Consider the following 17,868-nt stretch of genomic DNA (forward strand, 5'->3'; position numbering starts at 1 on the left):
GGTGAAAGATACGTGCTTTGAAAACTATAAGACATTGATGAAATAAACTTCAGACAACACAAATAAATGGAAAGATATACCATGCTCAATGACTGGAAAAATATTAAAATGCCCACACTACCCAAAGTAATCTACTGATTCAGTGCAATTTCTATCAAAATACCATTAGTATTTTCACACACCTAGAAGAAATAATCTTAAAATTGTGTGGAACCACAAAAGATCCCAAATAGCCAAATCAATCTTGAGGAGAACAAAGCTATCACAACCTCAGATTCAAACTATACTATAAAGTAATCAAAACAGTATGGTACTGGCACAAAAACAGACACATAGATCAATAGAAAAGAATAGAGAGCCCTGAAATAAACCCACACTTACATGGTCAATTAACCTATGGCAAAGGAGGCAAGAATATACAATGGGGAAACAACAGCCTCTTCAATAAATGGTGCTGGGAAAACTGGACAGCAACATGCAAAAGAATGAAACTGGATCATTTTCTTACACCATACAGAAAAAATAAACTCAAAATGGATTAAAGACCTAAATGTAAGATCTGAAACCATAAAACTCCTAAAAGAAAATATAGGCAGTGAACTCATGGACATCAGTCTTAGTAATATTTTTTTGGATTGGTCTCTTCAGGCAAGAGAAACAATAGCAAAAATAAACTGCTGGACTGCATCAAACTAAAAAGCTTTTGCACAGTGAAGGCAACCATGAACAAAATGAAAAGGCAGCCTACTGATTGGGGAAGATACTTGCAAATGATAGATCCAAAAAGGAGTTAATATCCAAAGTATATAAAGAACTCATTCACCTCAACACCAAAAAAACCCAAAGAATCTAATTTTAAAATGGGCAGAAGACCTGAATAGACATTTTTCCAAAGAATGGACATACAGACACATGAAAAGATGCTCAATATCACTAATCAGGGAAATGCAAATCAAAACCACAACGAGAGATCACCTCACACCACTCAGAATGGCTATTATCAAAAGGACAAGAACTAACAAGTGTTGGCAAAGATGGGGAGAAAAGGAAACCCTCCTGCACTGTTGGTGGGAATGTAAATTGGTGCAGCCACTATGGAAAGCAGTATGCAGGTTCCTTAAAAAATTAAAAATAGAAATACCATATAATCAAGTAATTCCACTACTGGGTATTTACTCAAAGAAAAGGAAGAAAGAGAGAGAGAGAGAGAGAGAGAGAGAGAGAAAGAGAGAGAGAAAGGAAAGAAAAGAAAGAGAAGGAAAACATATATGCCCCCGTATGTTAGTTGCAGCATTTTTCACAATAGCCAAGTTATGGAAGCAACCTAAGCATCCATTGATAGATGAATGGATAAAGAAGATGTGGTATATATACACACACTGCAATATTATGCAGCAATAAAAAAAAGAAATCTTGCTATTTGCAACAACATGGATGGACCTACAGGGTATTATGCTAAGTGAAATAAATCAGAGAAAGACAAATATTGTATGATTTCACTTATATGTGGAATCTTAAATGAATAAGCAAACAAAAAAACAGAAGCAGACCAATAAATACAGAGAATAATCTGGTACTTGCCAGAGTTGAGGACATGGGGTGATGGGTAAAATAGATGAAAGGGATTAAGAGGAGGGTGCCTGGGTAGCTTGGTTGGTTAAGCATTCCCACTCTCAGTTTCAGCTCAGGTCATGATCTCAGGGTTAGGGGATCAAGCCCCATGTCAGGCTCTGTGCTCAGCAGAGTCCGCTTGAGATTCTCTTCCTCTCCCTCTCTGCCCCTCCCCCCCACACACGTGTTCTAATAAATCTTTTAAAAAGGGGGATTAAGAGGCACAAACTAGGGCGCCTGGGTGGCTCAGTTGGTTGAGCGACTGCCTTCGGCTCAGGTCATGATCCCGGAGTCCTGGGATCGAGTCCCGCATCGGGCTCCCGGCTTGGCGGGGAGCCTGCTTCTCCCTCTGACCCTATCCCCTCTCATGCTGTTTCTCGCTCTCGCTCTCAAATAAATAAATAAATAAAATCTTTAAAAAAAAAAAAAAAAAGAGGCACAAACTAGGGGCGCCTGGGTGGCTCAGTCGTTAAGCGTCTGCCTTCGGCTCAGGTCATGATCCTGGAGTCCTGGGATCGAGCCCCACATCCGGCTCTCTGCTCGGCGGAAAGCCTGCTTCTCCCTCTCCCACTCCCCCTGCTGTGTTCCCTCTCTAGCTGTGTCTCTGTCAAATAAATAAATAAAATCTTTAAAAAAAAAAAAAAAAGAGGCACAAACTAGTTATAAAGGAGTCATGGGAATGAAAAGTACAGCATAGGGAATATAGTCAATGTTATAATAACTTTGTATGGTGACAGATGATAACTACACTTACTTTGGTGAGTATTTTCATAATGTAAATTGTTGAATCATTATGTTGTATACCTGAAACTAATATTGTAGGTCAACTATATTCCATAAAAAAAAAAAAAAAAGTGGAGGTCTCACATGGCCTGATTTCAAAACATACTACAAAGCTACAGTAATCAAAACAGTGTGGTACTGCCATAAAGATGGACATATAGAGCAATGGAACAGAACAGAAAGCCCAGAAATCAACCTTCACACATATAGCCAAATGATGGACAAGGGTACCAGGAATGTTCAGTGAGGAAGTGACTGCACTTCAACAAATGATGCTGGGAAAACTAGGTATCCACATGCAAAAGAATGAAGTTAGACCCTTACCTTACATCATACAGAAAAATTAAAATGGATTAAAGACCTAAATGTAAGAATTGAGACAATAAAATTCCTAGGAGAAAACGGGAAAAGCCTCAGGACATTGGATTTGTCAATGATTTATTGGATGTAACACCAAAAGCAAAGGTTAAAAAAAAAAAACCTAGAGAAACAGAACACATCAAACTTAAAAACTTCTGTGCATCAATGGGGTGCCTGGCTGGCTCAGTTGGCAGAACATGCAACTCTTGATCTTGGGGTCATGAGCTTGAGCCCCACTTTGGGCATAGAGATTATTTAAAAAAAAAAAAAAAGCAAAAAACTTCTGTGCATCGAAGGGTACAATCAACAGAGTGAAAAGGCAACCTATGGAATGGGAGAAAATACTTACAAATCATATACCTACCTAATAAGGGGTTAATACCCTGAATATATAAAGAACTCCTTCAACTCAACAATAACAAAAACCCAAATAGACCAACTAAAAAATGGGCCAAGGACTTGAATAGATATTAATCCAGGGATGATATACAAACGGTCAACAAATGTATGAAGAGATATTCAACATCACTAATTATTAGAGAAATGCAAATCAAAACCACAATGAGATATCACTTTACACCCCTTATGATGGCTACTATAAAAAAAAATAACAGGTGTTGGCAAAGATGTGAAGAAATTCGAACCTTTGTGTACTGTTGGTGGTAATGTAAGACAGTGCAGCCTCAGTGGAAAGCAGTATAAATAATTCCCCCCAAAATTAAAAATAGAACTACTATATGATCCAGTAATTCCACTTCTGGATGTATACCCAAAAGAACTGAAAGCAGGATCTCTTCTATTTTTTTTTTTTTTTTAAAGATTTTATTTATTTATTTGACAGAGACAGAGATAGCGAGAGCAGGAACACAAGCAGCGGGAGGGGGAGAGGGAGAAGCAGGCTTCCCCCGGAGGAGGGAGCCCGATGTGGGACTCGATCCCAGGACCCTGGGATCATGACCTGAGCTGAAGGCAGACGCTTAACGACTGAGCCACCCAGGCGCCCTGAAAGCAGGATCTCAAAGAGCTATTTATACACACATGTTCAAAACAGCATGATTCACAATAGCCATGAGGTAGAAGCAACCCAAATGACCATTGATAGAGGACTGGATAAACAAAATATGGGATCTACATATGAGGAAATATTATTCAGCTTTAAAAAGAACATCTTGGGGGCGCCTGGGTGGCTCAGTCGTTAAGTGTCTGCCTTCGGCTCAGGTCGTGATCCCAGGGTCCTGGGATCGAGCCCCGCATCGGGCTCCCTGCTCCGCGGGGAAGCCTGCTTCTCCCTCTCCTACTCCCCCTGCTTGTGTTCCCTCTCTCGCTGTGTCTCTCTCTGTCAAATAAATAAATAAAATCAAAAAAAAAAAAAGAACGAACATCTTGTCACATGCTTCAACATGGACATACTTGGAGGACATTATGCTAAGTGAAATAAGCCAGTACAAAAAGACAAATACTGTATGATTCCACTTATGTGAGGTATCTGAACTAAGCAAATTCATAAAAACAAAGTAGAATGGCGGTTGCTAGGAGCTGGGGGGGAGCGGGGAAGAGGAAATGGGGATTTTTTTTTTTTTTTTTTTTTTAACAGATAAAGAGTTTTAGTTTTGCAAGATGAAAACGTTCTGGAGTTCTGTTGCAGAGCAATGTGAATATACCTAACGCTACTGAACTGTACACTTAAAAATAGTATGGTCAGGGGGCCTGGGTGGCTCAGTTGATTAAGCGACTGCCTTCGGCTCAGGTTATGATCCTGGAGTCCCGGGATCGAGTCCCACATCGGGCTCCCTGCTCAGCAGGGAGTCTGCTTCTCCCTCTGACCCTCCTCCCTCTAATGCTCTCTGTCTCTCATTCTCTCTCTCGCAAATAAATAAAATCTTAAAAAAAAAAAATAGTATGGTCAATTTTATGTTACGTGTTTTTTATCACTTTTTTAAAAAGGCAGGGGCGCCTGGCTGGCTCAGTCAGTAGAACATGTGACTCTTGATCCCAGGTTTGGGAGTTCGAGTCTCATGTTCAATGTAGAGCTCACTTAAAAAATAAAATCTTAAGAAAGGGGAGGGGGCAGATAGAGGTCTCCAAAAGGTCCGGCTTGCCTATGAGTCTGAAGGTGAGGAGTTTATATGAAGAACAGGTATAGTGGTATTCCACCATGAATTATATTAGTTATAAATACTGAGGGGGCTGTTTTAGGGGGGGAAATAGTTTAATCTTTTTCACTGAAAGTAGAATATATAGCCTGCCATGGATAAAAAAAAAATTTAAAAATTGTAAAAACACTTTAAATCGTTTTGAGAGATGAGCCCATCACACTATACAATAAGGCGTGTCCCCAGGGGATTTTGCTGAGTCCTCACCAGAGACAAGCCCCAGACTAGAAGGGCCCTACAAAAGTCTATTTCTTCCTGGAAATTTAGGTATTTTCTACTGGTCTTTGAGAGCCATCCAGTCTGGGGTACCGGCATGCCTGCCTTCTTCCCATCAGTCTTGGCATTTTGCAGGGTGAAGAGCCATTAATAACAGCTTTTCTCCGAGCAAAGTAGTACATCTACTTTTATTTCCAAATCCTCACTTGGCTAATATAGGATAATGGTAATCTCAGTTTCTTTGGTTTTTATCATTTATTCAATGGCCAAACTTACCCTGCAAGAATGGCAAACTAATAAACTAATCACCATCATGTTATTTATTGAGCACCTACTAACCACATCAGACACTGTGCTAGGCAATTTGCCCATTTAATGTTTTTTTTTTTTCCAAACTGAACTATAATAAAATATTCCCATATTACAGTTGAAGCTAAAGAAATTAAGTTGTTTGCCCAAGGCCGAAGCAGGAGATAGCTAAGATTCAAACTGAGATCTGCCATATACCTAAGCCTAGACCCTTTCTAGGACATTATATTACCTCCCTAGTCACAGAAAATTACAATTGGGAAGGACGGTCTGGTCTGGTCATTTTATTTCAAATGAGAAGAGGTAAGATACTCCCTTTTCCACTTATTTTACTTATTTAATAAAGAGTAGATTGCCCAAAGTAGTCTTTTCTAAATGTTTCTGCTTACTCTTGCTCTTAATAAAACCAGAAAAATACTAGTACCTAACCAGAAAATTATTATTGGAGGATGTAAGAATTAGTACAGATGTTTATGTAGGAATGTGTTCCTCATAGTGTTGACCACCATTCTTCCCATATACAAAAATCTAATTTCTTCATCGCACAGTTCATTTAACTACTGAACTGACAAACACTTAAATTCCAGAATTGTTAAATTGGGATTTTTAAGATTAGAACTGAAGTATTGACTAGAGAATAGAAAAAGTCATTTACTTAGAAAAACCATGGATATATTTTCATCTTACATTTCTCGTAGCAGAAAGTACATTTATATTCATTTTTCCATAATACCTAACAAGAAAAAAAATGCTTATTTCTTTTAAAATCCTTAGACTCCTCCCTAAAATCAGTATCTGAAAAACTTTCAATATTTGCCAATACAGAAAAACAAATGTTCGTGTTTGTTACCACTGCTCAAGAATGAAGGAGACCTGACTCCCTTTTCTGTTGTTAAGCTGCATCGTGTTAGAAAGAAGGAATAGGCAGGGGTTCCAAGAAGGTGTGATGACTCTGAATTCGGTTTAGAAGCTGCTGTGCCACAGGTTTGAATTCTGTTTCCCATTGGAGTTTGTGATAGTTTTTTAGGTCTCGGTCAAAACTGCCATCCAGTGCTAGTTCTTCATCTATATCGGAAAAATTAAAATTACAGCGATTATTCGGAAATGTAATCTTATTGGATAAAGTTTAATTTTTGTTGGCGTAAGTTAAACTTATCCTGGGTCATCTCTGATTCCAATAGGACACAGATAATGATTTGGGGGTTAAAATGTTGTTTTATAGAAGGAGTTCTTACTCTCTTTGGCGCTTTAGACTATACTTATTTTAAAATATTCATAATCTCGGGCGCCTGGGTGGCTCAGTCGGTTAAGCGACTGCCTTCGGCTCAGGTCATGATCCCAGGGTCCTGGGATCGAGTCCTGCATCGGGCTCCCTGCTCTGCGGGGAGTCTGCTTCTCCCTCTCCCACTCCCCCTGCTTGTGTTCCCTCTCGCGCTGTGTCTCTGTCAAATAAATAAATAAAATCTTAAAAAAAATATTCATAATCTCTTAATAAAAAAGGACAATAATCTGCTCAAAAGAAAAAAATCCTAGATGGAATTGAGCTCTTATTTCAACTAATCCCTAAGTGTTTCTATATAAGTGCACATCCAAAAGTCAGATCACAATTTCTAAGAGACAAAATATTAATAGTTACTTCCTTATCTGCACATTAGAAAAGTTAATTACTTTAGCGATTGACAGATATAAAAGAAGTCAGGAAATCTTTTGGGAAAGTAGCACAGTTGAATTTGGCACTGTAAACTTGACTTGAAAATCAATTTTGCTGGCTTCAAAATAGCCCCAACATGCTGCTTGGAAAAGGCAATCCCCCGTGCTCTTGCCAATAACAGTGAATAGTAGGAGACTCTGAGAATCCCAAGGAGTATTAGAATCCCAGTGACTCTATGTATAATGCAAAAAACACTAGTAAAAAAAAAAAAAGCAGCAAAATTACAATCTTAGCTTGCTTCTTAGTCCAAGGGCACCCTGAGTTCTGCAAACACCGTAAGTATGTCCAACCCAAATAGGAAGATAAATGGCCACAAAGGTCTCTGTGCCAACCTGCCACGGCATTTTTACTTGTTTATATTGGGCTTCACGCCCCATGTGAAGGACTTCAGGAAAATGCACCAGCCTGCCACTCAGAAAATCAGCTCTACCACTTCCAAGGTCTGTGGCAGAGGCCGACTTTCTAAGTGGGAACCACGAAGCCCAAAAGTGACCACAAATATGGCTCCTTACATAACGAGCAAACTTTTTTTTCCCATGGGGCCAATTAAAATCCCATTATAAAATGCTTTATTACTGTCTACATCAAATTTTCTACACTATTTTCCTTGATCCTGTGTACTTTGGCACTGCTGGTGTTAGTGGAGGCACTCAGCACGAGATAAGGGGGCCTGGAATCCCCCGTTTGTCCCCTCCCTTCCCCCAAGCAAGAGCACAGCTATGTAGTGCTGAGAGAAGTTCTGCACAGACAAACACTCCAGCAAGGTGCTCCACGGAGGCCCGGCGAGCAAACCTGGATCTCCCCAGCCACACGCTAACCAGGCCTTGACAGGAGGATGCAGGTGGCATTTGGTGCCTTCAAAGCCCTTCCCACCAGGCTACCTGCAGATAAGAGGAGCCGGAGAGACACAGCACTTTTGGATTTCTAGATCATCTTCTGGCTCACTCTTTTGCAGGTTTTCTGAGCACAGACTTCTTTGAGACAATGAATTCTCTTATTCAAGAGGCTTGGCGGTTCCTTCCTCTGCCAGGGCTTTGGTTGGATTTAGTAGGTTTAGCAAATCTCGATTTGGCCATCTTGGGGCTTTTTTCAATCTAAGGTCAAGACTGTATTACTTTTCTTGAGGTTTGGCCTAGAATTAGTTAATCCACACTTGGACCCTATTAATTTGTAAATCAGGTTAGACAAGATAACAAAAGTGGCCAAATAGCTACAGCTAAGAGAAAAGCAGTCTGCAGTTTCAAAGTAAATAGGCAAATACTTAAAGTATTACATTTTGGAACTTGACTGCCAAGAATGGCAGAGGTGAATTGAGATCTGTGATTTTCAAACTCTTGACTGTGACCTAAAAAATACATATGTCATGACTGTACATTGTTACTTACAAACTTATGTACAAATAACAACTGTTTCACAATAGAATACTTCGCTTTACTACATGTGATATATTCTGGTATTTTCTTTGCTACCTCATTTTTTTAAAGATGCTGGATACAGTGTGAAGAGCACTGATTTAGATAACCAATCATTCTTAAGCTTTCTTCGTGCACAGCATACTTCTAATACTAAAATTTAAAGCAAGGTATTAGAAAGGTATAGAAAGGGGTAAAGAACTCAAAACAAATTTCTCAGTGATCATTATATCACAATCTCTATTATAGCTTAAGTATCCTGCGGCATCAATAAAAGCTTCTCCTACTCACTACACTATCTTGCAGCTTGCGGTCAGCACCAGGTAGCTATTGAGGGTTTAATTATTGCCCTATTATAAGGCACAGCCTTCATGGTCCATGCTGTTTGGAATGGGCTTATTAGTGCGATTTTTAAAAAATTTAAGTAATCTCTACACCCAGTGTGGGGCTCGAACTCACAACCCTGAGATCAAGAATTGGCTATCTTTGTGCAAGAACTGCAATTCAAGCCCACTCTCACCCCTCATATCCATAGGACTTGCTGCTGCCCAACTGGTCAGACGCAGCTACAGCCCTGTCAGAAACAAGGGTCTGTGGAGGGAGAAACCAGGAAACAGCCCAGTCCTTAGGGTTTGTAAGGAAGGCCTTGTGATCACCTGGGAAATCCCTGACACACACACAGTGCCGGTTGCTTGGCTCCCTGATCAGCTGGCTTTATTTTTGTTACCCACGCCACAGTCCCCTTCCAGGGGGTGGGTGGGGGGGGGGGGATTTAGAAAGTTAACCAGTCCACAGGCATCTATCAAGGACCTTCGTATGAGGCAATATTCTTTCCCTAACGTGGCTCAACTAGAGTGGGGAAACAAGATCAAAGTTACAAAACAATAATACAGGAGAAGGTACACCGTTCATGATTGCTATTTAAGAAGTACAGATTTCCTACGACTAGACCATGGGCTTGAAAAGGGATGCGGAAAGGGTCTGCCGGGACAGCAGCACCTGGCTAGGCGGGTAAGGGGTACGGCACACGCAAAGGCTCAGAGGTTGGGGAAGCACAAAGAGAGGCCCAACTTGGTTCTAAGGGAAGGTTGATGGAGGGGGAGCAGGCACTGGGCCTACTAGAATGAAGCACCTGCCAAGTTCTGTACTGCCGATGAGCTGGCTGTGCCCACACCCGCTTCAAAGGGGCCCTTGTGTCCCACGCCCCGCCATTTTGCTATTATGGTTGACTGCCCTGGACCTAAGTGCAAAAGGAAGCCAGGGACAGCCTGTGGTGGAGGCAGCTGCTGCCTAAGCCCTGAAGGCCCGATAGCCCCAGGGAGTGATGCACAGAACCAATCACACCTCTTCCCCAAATGGGAGACAAATAGAAGGTGAGCCAACAGCAGGGCAGACTCCTGCCATGGGCAGCAAGCAGCAGCCTTGAGCTACTTGGAGCCAGGCCCGAGCAGGAGCCTACAGGGACTTTGTGCAGACCAGCAGACACAGAGCAGAGTTGCGTCTCCAGCAGGGCGGAGCAGCTGACGGCCTGCTACTGTAGGGGTCAGTCGCGGACTCTGGTTTCATCCAGAACGACCTTCCAGTGCCTCCCCAGCAGGCTTTGTGCAAGGTGCATCCTTCCCTTAAAGTCCTTCATTAACCAGGGGAGGGGTTCTCAAGCCTGGCTGCAGAGCAAACTCACCTGTGGGACTTTGGAAAAAAAAAATGCAGACAATGGGCCTCACCCCAGAGTTCCTAAATCAGAATTTCTGGGGATGGGGTCAGGACAAGTGTGTGTTCTTTAAATTCCACACCTGATTCCAATGCTCTGCCACACCTGAGAACCAAATTAAGGCAAGTTGAGCACGGACTTCTGTTCCTGGCAACCTAAGAAAGCTCAGCGTTCACAGAGCACACTGTGAACCTCAATGATTTAAAATCATGTTCATTTTTTCTCACTCCTACACACACACACACACACTTATTTTTACCGGGGAAAAAGCAAATTTCACATCAATTTAGCAATCCCAAGTCTTTCAGATAACTTCTGGTTCTGAGCTCCTGTTTAATAACATTGTTACAACACGTAGAATTTACAAAGCACCTTCACGGTCAGGCTGTGGGTCCCGGACTCTATCAGGCTCTCTGCATATATCTCCTACTGTACCAGTCCAAAAACTCTGCAAAGTGCCCATCGATTGTCCCTAGCTTAGAGATGAGAAAATATAAATTTAGGGAGGTTAAGCCCAACGTCAAAAACTTAGGAGTGACTAAAGCAAGGTTTTAAACTCAGAACTGTCCGGCTATGGTCCTTTGGTCTTTTCCTGATGCACTCTATATGATCCTCACTACTCCCTGGAGTGAGGCAGGAATTACCATGTCCCCGTCGTAGATATGAAAAGACCGGTCCTGAAATTCTCTGGTCCAATCACACCACAGAAGAGCACGAGGGTTTGAATCCATGACTGCTAAGTCACACTGAGCCTCTCCACTTAGCCTTGCTGATCCAACACAGTGCCTGGGCAATGGTAGGGATGTTGCCCCCATTTGGGGGAAAGGATTATAGAAAACGCTCATTTACTTACTCAAACCATTGTTTTTAGACTAACCCAGGATGAAAAAAAATTCTCCTAAAAAACCTTCTTTTTTTTAGTGTAAGAAACTATCCTCTTACCTTTGGTTTGTATCAGTGATTTCCTACCTTTCAATGGTCTGAACCCCACTGTAATATCAAAATTGTTTCACAGATGCTCCTCCACATCATAATTAATATAACTGCTAATTAAAATGTATGGATCTGGAGGCACCTGGGTGGCTCAGTCAGTTAAGCTTCTGACCCTTGGTTTCAGCTCAGGTCATGATCTCAGGGTTGTGAGATTGAGCCCCACATGGGGCTCTCTGCTCAGGGGGGAGTCTGCTTAAGATTCTCTCTCTCCCTCTGTCCCTCCTCACCCCCGGTGCTCACTCTCTCATTCTCTTTCTCTCAAAATAAAGAATTCTTTAAAAAAAAATAAAATGCATAGATACATTAAAAGCATGACTTAATTCAGAGTAGCTTTTAGCCATATTTTCTCAATTGCAACATCTATTTTTAAACAATAGCAATAATTTATGCTGAAATCTTGGAATTAGGCAGTCTATAAAAATGCAAAAAAAAAAAAAGCGACAGAAATCATGACAGTATCCAATGAGTTAAACGTCCTTGTGTCCCCACTGTAAATAACATTCAGCCTCTTCCAGATATGTCCAAATTTACACAGCTACTCAAACACATACCAATCTTTATTCATGCAGGTCACAGAAAAAAAAAATTCTCTTACTCTGATAAAACCCACAGACTCACAGTTAGGAGTCTTACCTAAAAATGATGGCAGCAGGACTAAGAGCGTGTTGGTGTCTTCATCTCCAAAACACGATGAAGCATTGGTGATATTTTCACTGAAGTTCCATAAAGTTTTGCAAACCAAGCAGGCCAGCTGCCAATCGGTAGGACCAAAATGTCTTAAACAATCCACCAACCTGAGTTTTCATAAAGTCAAATTGAGAAGTCATTAGGTCAGAATCTCTTTTTTGTATTTTTAGCATAATGATTATCCTTCTGCATTATTTAATATGTATATGTAATTCAGTGATTATTTTTAAAATTTTCACATCTACAAATTTAAGTAGCTACAAAGTAACAATAACCTACTTCTGAATTATTTTAAGAGGCCAGTGGAACTTAAATTCCCTCTTTAGCCATAGCTTGGCGGTTCCAAACGTTGAAATACCTCCACCCTGGGAGAATGACAAGAGGGACCCAAGCTCCCTGGGAAACTATGAGTCAGGACTCCACACCTTGAAACTTACTTTTTAATGCCGCCTCCTTCTTTCAGGATGACACGCTTGTCTTTATCCACAGTGAGATTTAGGAGAACACCACAGGCAGAAAAGCAAATATCCTGATGCTTAGCATCCAGCAGTGCAATCATGAACTTATGTACTGGGAGGGTAGAGAATAAATGCAGACCAGTAAAGCTCAGGGTTCCCAGATGTGCCTTATTTTACAAATGGTGGACCAATAAAGCTCAGGGTTCCCAGATGTGCCTTATTTTACAAATGGCAAAGGGGAAATGGGGAGTGGCTCACAAAACTGGAAACTCTGCTAGGGGACTTAATCCATTCTTCCTAAGGCTTTCGCCACGCCCAGCCTCGGGTTTGCCAACATCCACTGCATCTAGAATCTGCTCCCCATCGCAGGTCCTCGGTCCCCAAGTAGTGCTGTAACTGACCCAGACAGCAGCTCCTTCTGCAGGGCAACGATACAGTCCCTTCTGGTAGAAAAGGGGGGAAAAAAAAATCTTGGGTCCAACCACACGGGTGGCATTCATCTCTAACATCTGATTCTTCTTAAGGGCCTTTTTGAACCTTCACCAGCAATTTTCTTTAAATACACAACCCCGGGGGAGGATTGTAGGCTCCTGTTGAGATCTTCTCTGAAGTCTTCCAGGGTTTGTAAGAGAAGACTTGCTCAGGGGGCTGGAAACCGGCCCGTAGCAAGGCAGGGCTTCCAGGGTAGAGGGCAGCTCAGGTCAAGACAGGCCCCCCACCTTTGGGAACCACTTTCCTTTACTTCTAGGAAATGGAACTCTTTGTCCTGTTTTCTTAACACCCCCAGCAGGGGCCAGGCAAAAGTTTGGGGGAGGTTGGATAAAGTGTGTCCTCTGCCTCCTCCTGTTCTCCCCCACACCTGACATGTGGCCATCCTGCTCTGACTTTGGTCCCATGGATCGGTCAGACACATATATGTGTGTGTTTCAGAGTCTAAAGAATGGGGGCGCCTGGGTGGCTCAGTCGGTGAAGTGTCTGCCTTTGGCTCAAGTCATGATCCTGGGGGTCCTGGCCTTCGGCTCAGGGTGTGATCCCCAGCGCGGGCGGGGGTCCAGGGATCGAGGCCCTCGTTAGGCTCCCTGCTCAGTGGGGAGTCTGCTTCTCCCTCTCCCTCGGCCCCTCCCCCCACTCATGCACACACGCGCTCTTGTCTCTCTCTCTCAAATAAATAATCTTAAAAAAAACAAGATCTAAAAATGTACACCGAAACGTTAACAGTTTACACTCTCTGGGGGAGTGAGATGATGAGTGACAGTTTACTGCTGCTGATTCCCCCCCCCAATATCTGTATTATCTAAATTTGCTATCATGGATAATTAGGAATTTTTAGTTATTATTCTTACATGAAATATTTGAGACATATAGAGGATGGTTATTTGGGTACCCACCACCCAGTTTAAGAAATAAAATGTTATGAACCCAATTTTATATCTTTGGGCATCCCTTCCCCTCCAAAGGTGACTTCTGTCTTATTTCCAAATGCCATTTGTACCTTATACCATTACTACGTAAGTACGTTACATAAACAATACTCATGATTGTTATGCATGTTCTAAAACCTACTTAATGGCATTATTCTTTATCTACCCTGCTATCACTAGCTTTTTCGCTCCTGTATTACATGTTTGAGGCTGGTTCATGTTGATCCATGAACCTCTAGTTCATTTATTTTAATTGATGTAGAACTTTTTTTTTTGTAAGTAGACTCCACTGCCCAGTGTGGAGCTCAAGGCAGGGCTTGAACTCACAACTCTGAGATCAAGAGCTGAGCTGAGATCAAGAGTTGGACGCTTAACCAACTGAGCCACCCAGGCCCCCCGATATAGAACTTTTTGTTGTGTGAATGTCATAATGTATTTACACTTAGGCTTTTTCCATTTTTTGCTATTACAAGCTGTACTGTTATGGACATTCTAGTACATGAAGGAGAATGTCTCTTGAGTCCGTTCTCAAGGACAGTAACGATGACTGTAGATTACTTGTTTCCCTTACACACACACACACACACACACACACATACACATGCCGTCTCAGAGCTCTGAAGACCACACACAGTTGAGAGAGGAACAGGGAGAACACTGTCCAGGTCTATCTCGGCATGAGGAGCTGAAGGCCGTAAGCAAGGGTGGAGGGGAATGTAAAGCACTGCTCGTCCGAGGGCGGAAACAAGTTGTCATGACCCACGCTCAAAACTGCTTAGCTGCTTACTGGCAAGAAGAACATGCTTATGAACATTAAGTGTCATCAACTCACCATTTTTCTGCACAATGAAATCGCAGATGTCCTGGTCCTGGGAGAGGTTTCCAAAAACACGCACAGCCTCTAGGATTCCATCCATGTTATTACTCACAAGAAGCTTTATGAGCACTGGGTTTGGGGACCAGAGACATAAAATCAGTGAATTTAACTTTTAATTTCAAGGCTGTTAGACATCAGCATCATACTAAATATCAGTAACTCAAAATTTTAAAGTGACAATAAAACACAAACTATAAGGGACTTTAGCAAGAACTAAGACCCTACCTTTCCCCTATATTCTGATTTCTTAGAATCAAACTGGGCTCTTTGATATTGTACAAGAAATCAGAAAATATGAATGACACCAGTTCTGTGTTTCGTTAATAAAGTCGAAATCTTAAACAAACATTCATCTACCCAAACCCAATTCTGAACCTTACATTCAGCAATATATAGCTTTTTGTCTTGAATTATGGAATTCTTCATTTGGTAGTAAGATAAGTTGTTGATTGTGGCCGTAGTATTGATCACCAGCTCCTCACAATCCTCAATTGACTTGTGTTCTGAAAGAAAGTTAGGAAGAATGTATGGAAGACTCATTGCTGGGGCAGAAACATGACCTCCTAACTGTCCCAGCAGCAGCGCCAGCGTCAAGCCGTTATCCCCAACGAAGTCTGTGCAGGGACATTGTTTCCTGCTTTACTTCCCAGGACTCTCCCTGCAGGGAAATGCACCAAACACAGGGGACCACTCCTGACCAGGTTCTAGAACACTCTAAGCTCAATCCCTCCACAGGGGGTCTGGAAAAATTGGGCTGATCTAGGTTCTGTGATTATAGTCAAATGAAGGTGCCAACACACCGGCAAGCCAAGCTGTGTCTCATCCCCACTGGTTTGCAGTGTTCCTGAGCGCTCCTGGGTGCTCTACCCTGTGAGTCTCTTCCTCACTCCTCTACCTCTCAGCAGAATGACCCTTAGGGCACCATCTGTCCATAACTCCTATCCATGCTGCCCTCCACACAGAATCTGATCACTTCTCACCTCTTCTACTACCACCTGGCCCATCCCTCACCTCATAACTGGCTTCTCTTCTTTCACCTTCCTCCCTGAGTCTATCCTTAACACAGCAATCCTTTAATAGTAAGTCAGCTAACATCATTTGTCCTACTTTGGCCTCAGGCCCTACCTGGGCAGCCCCAGTTCTTTTTTGGGGGGGGGCACAGAGGGAGAGGAAGAGAGAGGATCTTGAGCAGGTTCCACGTCCAGCGTGGATCCCGATGCAGGGCTCGATCTCACGGCCCCTGAGTTCATGACCTTAGCTGAAATCGAGAGTTGGATGCTTAACCAACTGAGCCACCCAGGCGCCCCTGGGCAGCCCCAGTTCTGATATCTCAGGTCTCATTTGCTGTTCCAGCCCTCAGGTCCCCAGTGCCAACCACACTGGTCTTCTTGCCCTTTTTTTTTTTTTTTTTAACATATCAACATGATCCTTCCTGTACCTTTGCACTGCTATTCCCTCTGTCTAGAATATACTGTTTCCAGTTATCCACTTGGTCCACTCCTCACATCCTTCAGGTTGTTGTTTGGACGTCACCTTATTGAACATAGTTTCCTTAGCCTCCCTACATAAAATAGCATCCATTACTCTCTTTCCCCTATCCTACTTTTATCTGCTCCAGAGCACACGTAATTATCTGACCTGTTATGTGTTTAACGTTTGTCTTCTGGTCCTAACATGTAAGCTCTACGAGACTAGGGATTGGTCTGTTTTATTTATTGTTGCATTCCCAGCAGCTAGAACAGTCTGGCACATAGGGGTGCTCAATAAATAGTTGCTGAATGCACCAACGAGTAAAGGATTGAGCTCTTACTCAGCACATGAGACCCTCAGTGAGTCCGTCCCTGCCTTTCACTCAGCCTCCAGACTCACCTCCCGGCAGATGTAGAAAAGCCAGTTAGGAGCCCTAGTTCCCTCCACCTCCAGACTGATGACACTAGACCCAGGGCAGTGTTCGGGAATCTGGTTTTTTTCTCTTGCCTTGGGAGGAAAATTCATTAGCTCGTCCAGGAAAGGAAAGGGTAGCTCTTCTGTAGCACCACCTTCTGTATGGTGTTTGGCATCTAGGGCAAGAGGGTAGGTACCCACATCTACTAGGCATCCATCACAACAGCATCAAGAGCTGTACGTGCACTCAGCTCCACAAAAGTAAACAATTAATAATACTTCAAATGCACTTATAAGCATTTGAACCTACAATAATTCATACTCTAAAGGTGCACCTGTCTCAGCTCAGGCCACCATAACAAAATACCACAGATTTGGGGCTTAAATAACAGAAATTTCTTTTCTCAGAGTTCTAGAGGTTGGAAGTTGGGGTCAGGATGCCAGCGTGGTTGGGTTCTGGTGAGAACCCTTCCTGGCTTACAGATGGCCGCCTTCTCGCTGTGTCCTCACATGGTGGAGAGAAAGCAAGAACAAGCTCTCTGGCGTCTCTTCTTATAAGGACGCTAATCCCACCACGAGCACCCTAGCTTCATGACCTTGTCTATACCTAATGATCTCCCAAAGGCTCCATCTCCAAATACTATCACACTGAGGGTTAGGGCTTCAACATATGAAGCTGAGGAGTGGCGGATACAATTCAGTCCATATTAACCTCCTAATATCCCATTCTACATATGAGACCACTGAGGCTGAGCGGCGTTAAATAGAGGCCTGACTTCATAGAACCCACATCTGAATTGGGTGTTTCTGACTCAACCATCTGCTCTTTCCGTTGCATCTTCCTGAGTGCCCGCTAGAGCCGCCTTGGGCAATCATTTGCTGCCAGAGGGCTGGAGAGAAGCACACAGCCCTGTGCAGCTGGCTCACGGATGTAAGTCAGTCTAGAGTTTGGAGCTTGCCGCTAAGGCAGCGAATGTCTAAATCTGGGAGCTTGCTGGAAGGGCTAGTCCTTATTAGAAACACTATTTTTAATTTTCTTTTTTATTTTTATTATTTTTTTAAAGATTTCTTATTTATTTGACAGAGAGAGACTCAGTGAGAGCAGGAACACAAGCAGGGGGGAGTGGGAGAGGGAGAAGCAGGCTTCCCACCGAGCAGGGAGCCCGATGCGGGGCTCTATCCCAGGACCCCGGGATCATGACCTGAGCGGAAGGCAGACTCTTAATGACTGAGCCACCCAGGCACCTTTTTTTTTTTTTTTTAATACCCTCTGCAATGAGAC

The 17,868-nt window shown here is 42.7% G+C and overlaps 1 protein-coding gene across 2 annotated transcripts in view; it reads right to left on the bottom strand.

Annotated features, from left to right (window-relative positions):
- Positions 1-6,339: 6,339 nt before the first annotated feature.
- The window catches only part of ARMC2 (armadillo repeat containing 2), a 104,922-nt gene continuing 93,393 nt past the window's right edge, over positions 6,340-17,868 (bottom strand). For both annotated transcript variants that reach the window (XM_021693492.1, XM_021693491.1), the window contains 5 exons: positions 15,083-15,205; positions 14,658-14,771; positions 12,384-12,516; positions 11,893-12,053; positions 6,340-6,497 (listed from right to left, as the gene is read on the bottom strand). In XM_021693492.1, coding sequence (XP_021549167.1) covers positions 6,340-6,497; positions 11,893-12,053; positions 12,384-12,516; positions 14,658-14,771; positions 15,083-15,205 — 689 coding nt within the window. The remainder of the gene's footprint in view (positions 6,498-11,892; positions 12,054-12,383; positions 12,517-14,657; positions 14,772-15,082; positions 15,206-17,868) is intronic.

This window comes from Neomonachus schauinslandi, chromosome 8 (genome assembly GCF_002201575.2).
Source record: "Neomonachus schauinslandi chromosome 8, ASM220157v2, whole genome shotgun sequence".
In the NCBI taxonomy this organism is placed as follows: domain Eukaryota; kingdom Metazoa; phylum Chordata; class Mammalia; order Carnivora; family Phocidae; genus Neomonachus; species Neomonachus schauinslandi.